Below are 11,038 nucleotides of genomic sequence, written 5' to 3'. Positions count from 1 at the left end.
AATTATCTTTAAGAGGGAAGGCGTGGGATGAACCCTGCTGCATTTATGTATCAGGCTTCCAGTATATGGATTCTACTAGAAAAAAAAAAAAAACATACAGGTAATGTCTGTTTAATTGATCATATTCTCAGTTAGTTTCCATACACACTGCATGTAGATATTGTAAATTTGACGTAAGAACAATATATCATCCAAAGTAAATATTGCCTGCACCAGTGCTTTTCAGCAGCGAGCCTTTTCCCATGAATGACTCGCTGACGCGACTGGTCGCGTGTTTCGACCGCGCCTCGTCAGCGTTCACCAGGCGCTGCCGAGTCGAGCGACCAAAACGCTCGTGTGAAAGAGCGTTCCTGTGGCTACATTTGAATCAACAAACATATGGTGGAGCCATCATATGTTTGAAGTTATTCAAATGTAGCCATTCAGGCATGATCGCGCTACCACGTCTGCCAGCGTGGCCAAGTTTGTGGTGGCGAGCAAGGTGTTTTTGTGTGCAGCCAAGCTTGTGGAGCCCAGAAAAAAATATCACGCCACCAAGCTAGCGCCACTAGAAAGTTTGGTGGCGCCACCTTGGTGCCTTGTGTGAAGGGAGGCACCCTTAAGAACAGAGACATCAGAAGGCCCTCTTTTGTTTTGTTGCCCTTGGCTAGTGCCCCCTCTAACCTAAAAGAAAAATAAATAAACAAAAGAGAGCAGTGGTGGCGCCGAAGCTCTGCCTGCACCGAACCCGCGGCGGGAAGTAAACAATATCAAAGGGGTGAGTGTGAGTGTCAAGTCCTGGGCACTTTTATGGAGAAAGAAAAGAAGACGAGGCATTTATGTAGCATGTTGAAGATGTAGCCAACATCACGTGAAGTGTTGCCAAAGTTGTGGTCGCCAGTGAGGACAAACACAGCACAGGAGCCAGCCGCGGACCACAGCAAGTTGTGTCTGTGGTGAAGCTGAGCCAATGCTGTGCTAAACTGATGACGCTGCTGCATATCTGACGGTGAGTATGAAGAAGGCACTGGCTCTGATCAACTAAATAAACCAATAGGCTCGTAAATGTAACCCAGTCATCTTAATCTGACAAAGTTGTGTATCAAATAGATAATAAACACAGGACGTTATTGATATATAACTATTATATATTAGATTTCGCATACCAAGTAGATGTCTAAAGAATCATGTTAGTAACCTTAGCCGACTAATTTCCATGCACTGAATTTATTATTTCTTGGCAAAATATGACGCTTTTTCAAGTTATCTACATCATGAAAAAATTAGCAGTGAGATTAATGGACTGAATTCACCCAAACCTAACATGACTATTTAACCTAGCTCTCAGATGAAAAGCCTAATGTTATTTCAATGTTATCTGATGTTTAGGTGTATTGGTAGTAAAGCCTTGAAAGAGAGACAAGGAGAGTGAGCCTTTATCTCCCTAACACTCTCCTCTATTGACAGAACTACAGATCATCCCTAACCACCTGTGTGTGCATTGGGTTTGTCAAGATGAGCAACATTTACATCCAGGAACCAGCCTCCCAGGGCAAGGTAACACTCTTGTTTTCTCCTGTTTGTGTGAAGAAAGGGATGTGGATGGTTAAATTGTTTTGTGGTGTTAAACTCTGCAGCATTTTTTCTCTCCCAGATAGATAGATAGATAGATAGATATTTAATGGAATACAGAAAATGGCTAAATTGTCTTATACTGTTAAACTCTGCAACTTTGTCTCTCCAAGATGAATAGATAGATACTTTATTGACCACACTAAATGGTTAAAATGTATTATATATTAAACTTTGCAATATTTTTCTCTCACTGATGGGTAGATAGATACTTTATTGATCACACTAAGTGGTTAAAATGTGCTTAACTTTGCAACATTTTTCTCTCTTAGGTGAATAACTCAGTAGGTATTTTTTGGCCATACCAAATATTAAAATGTGTTAAAATGCTGTTAGACTTTGCAACATTTTTCTCTCACAGATGGAAAGATAGATAGATATTTTATTGACCACTTAAAAAATAACATTTACAGACACATTATGGAATATGGTCCATCAAAAAGCACATAAGAAAATGACAGCTTGACAGATTTAATTATTAGAACCAGGATTATCTTTTTGTTTTGTACCTTGGATATTGTTTAGAATTGCAACTCCAAACTAGTATTTTTAGTTACTTATTTTACTTATGTTTCTCTCATGCAGTATGCCAGATTTAACTACTGGAACCAGGGCTTGTCTGTTTGTTCATGAGTCACTGCTCAAATATAAGGCTCCAAACCAGTATTTTTAACATTATTTATTTAGTTAATTCATTCATTTTTCATTTACTTTGCATTTGTACTCATATGTATGGGATTGCTCTCTTAGTCACTGCTCAAATGTAAGGCTCCAAACCAGTATTTTTTAAATTATTTATTTAGTTAATTTATTCATTTTTCATTTATTTTGCATTTGTACTTTTCAAGAGGATAACTATTCTAATTCATATCCGTGACATTTTTAAGAAACTACTGCAGCTTTCCTGTGAGTTGTCTAGAGTGAGCACAGTTCCCTAAGGGATTATAATATGACTTTACTAATGCATTTTGTTATTGCTGCCTTGATACATCTTTCCACTCTTCTTCATTCTTGGTCTAATTTTTAACATCTGTTTTTTTCTCACCTGTCCTGTCATACATCACAAACCAACATACCAGTAATACATCATCATGTTCTCCACTTTTCTATGGCCACCCGGATACATCTTTCCACTTTTCCACATTCCTGGTTTGCCTTTCACCATCTGTTTTTCCTCACCTGTCTTTTTACTTCCTCTTTCACTTATATCAACATCCCAGTAATGCACCATCACATTCTTCACAGGTGCTTCTGGTCACTACTGCTGGGGACTTCGATGTGGAGCTGTGGTCCCGGGAAGCTCCTAAGGCATGCCGCAACTTTGTACAGCTGTGCCTTGAGGGTTATTACGATGGCACTATCTTCCACCGTGTTGTGCCGGAGTTTATAGTGCAAGGAGGAGACCCAACAGGCACTGGCACTGGTGGGGAGTCAATATATGGCAAGCCCTTCAAGGTGAGGCACTGTGGGTTGTGTTTGTGGTGCATGTGTGTGTGGTGTGTGTAGTGTGTGTAGTTTCTGATGGGCTGAGAGAATGTGTGTAGTAGGTGAGAGAGTGTGTGATGGTCTGTAAAAGTGTGTGGTCAGTCAGGAGTGCTTGAGAGCCCCTTCTTTGTTCATTTGGGGTTGCTGTTCCTTGCTAGTCTTTCGCATAAGAAGTCTTCTGCCTCCTCTCCGCTCAACCCACTCTCTCAAATCATCTCCTATGCTGTCTTTCCATCTTCAGTCTGCCTTATCTTCTTCCACTCACTTCCATATTTATCATTTATCTCATTCATCTCCTATACCTTCCTCACATCTCTTCTTTGGTCTGCCTTGTATTCTTCTTGCTTCCACTTCAATATCTACCATTCTTCTTCTGATATATTGTTCATCCCTTCTGTATCCAAACCTAACCTAACATTCATTTCTCCACTAACCTAACTTAACCATATTCTGTCTTTTGCAGGATGAGTTCCACACACGGTTGCGGTTTGTGCGGCGTGGCTTGGTGGCCATGGCAAATGCTGGCCCCAACGACAATGCATCACAGTTCTTCTTCACGCTGGGCCAGACGCCGGAGCTGCAGAACAAGAACACGATATTTGGCAAGATCACCGGCAACACCCTGTACAACCTGCCGCGCTTTGAGGAGGGCATCATTGGCAAGGTGTGTGTGTGTGTGTGTTAGAGAGAGAGAGAGAGAGAGAGAGAGAGACTTATGGAAATCCCCTTAATCTCCATTCCTTCTCTCTCTTTCTCTGTCCTGTTTCTCTCCTTCTTATCTCCTTCCTTATGTTACTTACAGGGAAGGTTGGATTTCTTATTTTATTATTTTTTATTTCACCTTTATTACAGATTGTTGTAACAGACAAATGGTACAAGCAAAAATTAAATTGTTTGTATTGGCAACATTTAAAGTAGTTGATACAGAAAAAAATATAATTACTGGTACTGACAGAAATAAAGCCAGGTGATACAAATATAAAGCTACTGGTACTGGCAAAATAAAGCCAGCTGGTACAAACTAAAACAAATGTTCTGGTAAAAAAAAAAAAATATATATATATATATATATATATATATATATATATATATATATATATATATATATATATATATATATATATATATATATATATATATATATATATATATATACTGCTACAGACAAGAGTTGAGATTCCAGGTACAGACAAAAATAAAATAGCTGAAAAAGACATAAAAAAGACTTAAGGTATGCTATTACAAGGAGGTGTCTGGAGATACTGATGTGCTATTATAATGAAGTGCCTGGAGAAACTGGTATATTATTATAAGATACCTGAAGATAACCCAAGCAGCGCCTCAGTGACTTGTGTGCCGGCAGGATGACAGGCCAGAGTACCCACACAAGATCATCAAGACAGAGGTGTTGAATAATCCCTTTCCAGACATCGTGCCGAGGGTGAAGATTGAGAACGAGGTGCTGGAGGAGGACCGGAAGCACAAGAAGAAGGACAAGGGGACTAAGTATGTGTGTTTTTTGGGCTTTGGGCTTTTGTTGGTTAAAAATGAATGGGGTGTTTGGAGTTTTGTTGAATTGTGAATGATTCTGTATTTTTTGGAATTTACTTGAATGATTTTTTATTTATTTATTTATTTATTTATTTATTTATTTATTTATTTATTTATTTATTTTTATTTATTCATTTTTTTTTAGTTTTGTTGAATGATGAATAATTTTGTATGTTTTCTTGGGAATTTACTTGAATGATGGTGAGCAATTTTGTGTGTGTGTTTTTTCTTTAGTTTAGTTGAATGGTGTGTAATTTTTTGTAGTATTAGGATTTTGTTGAATGGTGAATGATTCTGTATAATATTTGGAGTGTTGTTGAATCATTGTGAGTAATTTTGTGTGTTATTGGTTATTTTGTTGAATGATAGTATAATTTTGCAATATTTGTAATTTTGTGTGTGTGAAGGAAAAGTTGTGGACGTCTAAAATGTATTAAATTAAATGTTAAACTCTGTAACATTTAATTTTGTGTGATTTTTGGAGTTTTGTTGAATGGTGGTGAATGATTTTGTGTGGTATTTGAAATTATGTTAAATGATGGATAATTTTCTTTCCCATAGGAATGTTTTCATCACCATCACTTCATTTAATACACTTATTTTTCTCTATGAGGTTGGACAGCTTTTGAGTCTTCCAGTTTTTACAGTTATAGAAAATGATAATGAATAGTTGTAAAAACACTTCAGAAAAAAATAATTGTGAACACTGCTTTTCCATCCTTCAGGAACTTCAAGCTTCTGTCATTTGGTGATGAGGCTGAGGAGGAGGAGGAGGAGGTCCTGGCAGCCACCAAGAACTTCTCCACCAAAGGAAACTCTGCCCATGACATTGCTATGGACCCGACGCTCTCAGCCAGCACTGGGAAGGGTCTCAACAACGGCACAGATGCTCTGGAAAGGTTGGCTGCTGAGAACTCTGTTTATTTTTTATTTATTTGTTATTATTATTTGTTTATTTTTTTATTTTTTATTTATTTTTTATTTATTTATTTATTTCATTTATTTATTTATTTTTTATTTTATTTATTTATTTATTTTTTTGAGGGGCAATGGCCAAAGGCAACAAAAAGTTTAAAAAAGGCCCACTAGAGTTCCAGTCACTAAACAAAAGTCAAAAAAGGATCATAAAAAAATTAGAGAATAAGTGTCTTGATACCTTCCCCTTGACAGATTTCAAGTCATAGGAAGAAGAAAACACAGAAGTAGACAGGGATCTGCTATAAGAGTGAGAGATACAAATAAATACATGTGAATTTTAAATACCAGCAAATCTTTAGAGCTTAACTAGTGATTTACATATATTACTGTGCACTTATTTGCCTATTAAAGAGAAACTACCTATTGTACAGAGAAAAGTATCCTACATCTGTGGTTCCTGGCTTGGAGTTGGTGTGGGATTGGTAACAATGTCATTATGAAGGGGCAGCAGTAAGCCAGTGTATACTGCCAGGCTTTGCTGCGGATGTATCTGGCCAACTTTGCTTTGCCTAAGCTCCTGGGATGTAGTGTGGTGGTCCATGAGACTGTTCCTTTCCATTAGAAGCTGACAGGACAGTGTGAATAATTGTGTGTGTGTGTGTGTGTGTGTGTGTGTGTGTGTAGTGCTTTGTCTGGGCCACCCCATGTGGGATTACCAGTCTGATATATAGATAGATTTTTCTTTTTCAATCTTATGAGACTCAAACTTTTCAGAATAAAGAAAAAGTTACGTCGAGAGGACTCCCCTGAGGCAGAGAAGACCAAGGCAGTGGAGGCTGTGGCAGCGGGAGACGACTTGCCAGAAAGGAAGGAGAAGGAGGACGTTGTGGAGAAGGGCAAGGAGGTTGTGTATAGAACAATGTTAGAGGAGGAGAAGAGAATAAAGGAGGAAAAAATGTAAGAACTGAAGGATGAGGTGTGAAAATGTTTGCTATGGTAACTTACAGTAATTTTTGTGTACTGTAATGCATCCTGTTGTTATTTTATTTTATGTTGTTATTATTATTTTTTTCCCCATGAATTTTAAACCATAATGTAATTCTGACATTTTCCTTTGCTCATTAGAACTAAAGAACACACATTTCACTCATTATTGAAACTTTGTAGTCATTATTTATACATTTCCTCTTTTTTCCACAGTTTGTAATCATGATGTAATTCTGTGCCACATCTCCCATTACTTATAAAAGTTGAAGAATACACATTTCACTCCTCATTGAATCTTCATAGCCATTATTTATGCATTTATTCATTTATCTCTCTTCATTATTTACAGAAAACATGTCAGTATTCTTGTTCACATTTTCTGTAATCATCATTTGCCTCACATCCCCTACATTCCCCTTTGCCTCACCACCACACACACCATCACCCTTACACCTCACACCACTCCCATATCATCATCCTTACACCTCACACCATCCTCATACCATCACCCTTTGCCTCACATCACCCGTACATCCCCCTTTGCCTCACCACCACACACACCATCACCCTCACACCTCACACCACCTTCATATCATCATCCTTACACCTCACACCATCCTCATACCATCACCCTTCACCTTATAACATTACCCATTCACCTCACTTCACCATCCTCACACCACCCTTTGTTTCACACCATTTTCCTTTTGCAGGGCAGAGATGAAGGCGGAAATTAGGCAGCTCAAGCAAGACCTTACGGGAAAGAAGCCAAGAGAGAAGCCGGAAGTGAAGGAGGAGGAGGAGGACAAAGACAGCACAACGGTCAAGGAATTCAAGAAGGAACGGCAAAAGTGAGTGTGGATGTTGATAAATAGATAAGGTTTCGTTTTTATTTCATTTATTTTATTCTTGTTTGATCTTTATTTTCTTCCCACCAAAAAAGAATGGTTTTATAATTTATTTGTTTTTTCCTTTCCATTTTATCTTCTCTGTTCTTACTTCTACTTCCCATTTCTTTTTTCATTCTCTACTCAAAATGGGTAAAGGTGAAAATTCTCTCTCTCTCTCTCTCTCTCTCTCTCTCTCTCTCTCTCTCTCTCTCTCTCTCTCTCTCTCTCTCTCTCTCTCTCTCTCTCTCTCTCTCTCTCTCTCTCTCTCTCTCTCTCTCTCTCTCTCTCTCTCTCTCTCTCTCTCTCTCTCTCTCTCTCTTGTGTCAATTCATTTTATTACTTCTGTTCTTACTCCTACCTCTCAGTCTGTACTTCATTGTGTACTCAAAGATGCATAAAGGTGAAAGCTCTCCTTTTTTGTATAATTTACTTGGTATTTCTTCACTTCATCATTTCTCTTCTGTTTCATTCTCAAAGATGCACTAAGACTAAAATCTCCCTCCTTTTTTTGTGTCATTTAGTAGATAGTTTTTTTTTATCACCTCTATTTTGGTATATAGATAGGTAGATCTCTGTTCTTAGTCCTACTCTCTACCTCCTGTTTCATTCCCTACTCAAAGATGCGCATATTTTAAAATTATCCTTTTTTGTTTCATTTAATTAATACTTCTTCACTTTATCACCAGTTCTTATTCCTGGCTCTCATTTCCTATTTCATTCTCTACACAAAGATGCAAATCCTCCTGTTTTGTGTCCCCATTCTTGATCACCCTTCTCCTTTCCTGCAGGTATGAGCAGGCAAGGAAGCAGCTGCCCAACAAAGGTGCCTCAAGGGAGAGTCAAACGCTGGCCCTGCTGCAGAGGTTCACAGCCAAGATGAACCAGGCTGTGTACAATGAGCCTGGTCCTGAGAAGGAGGAGGGCGAGGGGGACAAGGAGGAAGGAGAGGAGTCAGAGGAGGAGGAAAGTGCAGGCTGGTGAGTCTTCTGGTTCTTGTGGTGTAAGAGGAAGGTAAGATAGATTAGAGAAGTTGATGGAGAGATGTTTGGGTGGGCTGGGATAGATAGGGTGGTGAAAGAAGGTAAGATATAGTAGAAAATTAGAGAAAAGATAGATAGATGGACAAAAAAGTTAGAAATGGAACTAGATGGGAAGATGAGTGCTGGCTGGTGGGCTGGTCTGAGTTAAATGGGATGGTGAAAGAAGGAAAGATAGTGTCAATAAATAGTTGAAAAGATGAATGTTGGTAAGGGTTGCTTGGAATAGATGGGATGGTGGAAGAAGATAAGGTAAAAAAAAAATAACTAGAGGGAGGATGAGTATTGGTGGGCTTGACAGGAATAGATAGGATGGTTGGTAAGATAAAGTAGAGAAATAGAGAAAAGATAGATGAGATGAAGAAAGAAGACAGGACAGAAAGAGAACTAGAGAAAAGATGAGTATTGGTGGGGTTGTCAAGAGTAAAGGGGATGATTGGTAAGACAGAGTAGAGAACCAGAGAAAAGACAGGTGAGATGAAGAAAAAAGGCAGGACAGAAAGAACTGGATGAAAAAATAAGTGCTGGAAAATTGGTCAAGAATAGATGGGATGGTGAAAGAAAGTAAGATAGAGTAGAGAACTAGAGAAAAGAAGGATGGATGGAGAAGAAGGCAGGATTGAAAGAGAACCACATGAGAAGATGATGTTTGCTGAAATTTTTGAATAATACAAGGCAAAAAAAATAGACAAAGGTGAATCATAGTTAATGAATTCCTTTAGAAAAACAGAATCCATGCATGAATATTGAAGCATTATAGAAACTCTTAACCTTAACCTTAAGTGAACCTTTTTTCTGTTTTTTTAGTCAGACTTTTTACTTTTTATTTATTTATTTATTTATTTATTTATTTATTTTATTTATTTATTTATTTATTTATTTATTTATTTATTTATTTGCACTTGGCCAGAATTATCTTATGTAAAAAGTAAAAGAAAAGAACACTTCACAGCCTCACACACCATTCCTCATAACTCCCCCAGAATGACACTTTTACTTTTTACTTCTTTTCGTTGCACTTGGCCAGATCCCATCCTACGTAAAAAAAATAAATAAATAAATAAATAAATGATGATAATAATAATAATAAATAAATAAATAAATAAAAAGAACACCTCACAGCCTCACACATCATTCCTCACCACTCCCCACCATTCCCTCAATGAAATTTACTTTTTTTTTTTTTTTTTCTTTTTTTTTTTTTTTTTTTTTTCTTTTTTGCCCTTAGCCAAAATTCCTTACATAAAAATAAATAGATAACTAGAAACACTTCTCAGCCTCACACACTGTTCCTTGCCCTTCCCCATCACTTTCAGGATAACACTTTTTACTTTGTTTTGTTGCCCTTGGCTAGAATTCCTTACATAAAAAAAAAAAATAATAAAAATACCTCACAGCTTCATGCTCCCTTCCTCACCCTCCCCACCACTCCCTCAGGATGACACACAAATTCTACTTCGGCACGACTGACGTAGTGTTAGCCAAGGACGCCAGCACCAAGGACGACCACTGGTACGACGTGAGTGACCCACGGAACGCCCTGAACAAGCGGCGGAGAGAGGACAGTGCCAGGTCGTCCAAGAGGCACCACAAATGAGAGCAGGAGGAACGTGTGGCTGGAATGTTTGTGCCGAGTGTTGCTGAGTGATAAATGCCGTTTTCACCTTTGTATCAGTGTCAGAGATAGTGTGAGTGGGACAGAAGGAGGATTAAAGATGGAATGATGCTGTTTTCACCTTTGTATCAGTGCCAGAGATGGTGTGAGTGGGACAGAAGGGGGATTAAAGAGGGAATGGCACTGCTTCTGGTGACCTGAGATGCCGTGTGTGGGATAAAAGGAAGGATTTAAAAGGGGAATGCTACTCTTAATGGTGACTTGAGTTGCTGTGAATGGGACAAAAAGGAGGAATCAAAAGGAGAATGGCACTTGTTGGTGACTCTGGTGTTTACTTTAGCATCTACATCCCTGGTTGTCATAAGGGAACTCAAGCAATAATAACAAGGTGGGCTAAAGTCCTTGGGGGAGGCTTTCAAGTGTCATTTTCACTCGCTCAGTTAAGTCAGAAGTGATGATGCAGTGTGATGTGGCATGTTGCTGGTAGTTGCAGTTCACACACCATATCTCCAGGCTGGCAGTGCTCTGAAGACATATATTGCTTGGAAAATATATAAATGCATTTTTTGTCTTACCTGTCTATCTCTGTCTCTTTTTTCTATTTATCTGTCTGTTTATCTTACTACCTGTTCATCTGTCTATTTATGTCTATTTATCTATCTTACTACTTGTCCATCTGTCTGCTTACCCAATCTATCTGTCTGTACATCTATCTGTATCATCTGTCTATCTACCTGTCCATCTGTATATCTAATATCTATCTATCTATCCATCCATCTATCCATCCATCCATTCATTCATCCATCTATCTGCATGTATCTTTCTATACTTGTCTCCATCTGTTCCTCTCCCTGCATTCCTCTTTGTAAATTCTCTCCCCCTCTCCACTTCCCTCTTAATTTATATATTTTTCATGCAAGGAGGAGACTGGAAAAGGGCCCAAA

General features: G+C 38.3%; 1 protein-coding gene across 1 annotated transcript; it reads left to right on the top strand.

Moving 5' to 3' along the window:
* The first annotated feature begins 731 nt into the window (after positions 1 to 731).
* On the top strand, positions 732 to 10,212 carry LOC135089117 (spliceosome-associated protein CWC27 homolog). The gene is made up of 10 exons (XM_063984369.1): positions 732 to 988; positions 1,447 to 1,536; positions 2,857 to 3,066; positions 3,560 to 3,760; positions 4,460 to 4,602; positions 5,373 to 5,546; positions 6,340 to 6,522; positions 7,266 to 7,403; positions 8,231 to 8,419; positions 9,917 to 10,212. The coding sequence occupies exons 2-10, from the start codon at positions 1,495 to 1,497 to the stop codon at positions 10,074 to 10,076; spliced, it is 1,440 nt and encodes a 479-aa protein (XP_063840439.1). The 5' UTR covers positions 732 to 988; positions 1,447 to 1,494; the 3' UTR covers positions 10,077 to 10,212.
* The last annotated feature ends 826 nt before the right edge of the window (positions 10,213 to 11,038 follow it).

The sequence above is a fragment of the Scylla paramamosain genome, chromosome 32 (assembly GCF_035594125.1).
Source record: "Scylla paramamosain isolate STU-SP2022 chromosome 32, ASM3559412v1, whole genome shotgun sequence".
NCBI classification, from domain to species: domain Eukaryota; kingdom Metazoa; phylum Arthropoda; class Malacostraca; order Decapoda; family Portunidae; genus Scylla; species Scylla paramamosain.
The sequence above is the reverse complement of the archived record's forward strand: the minus strand, read 5'-3'. Positions and strand labels throughout refer to the sequence as shown.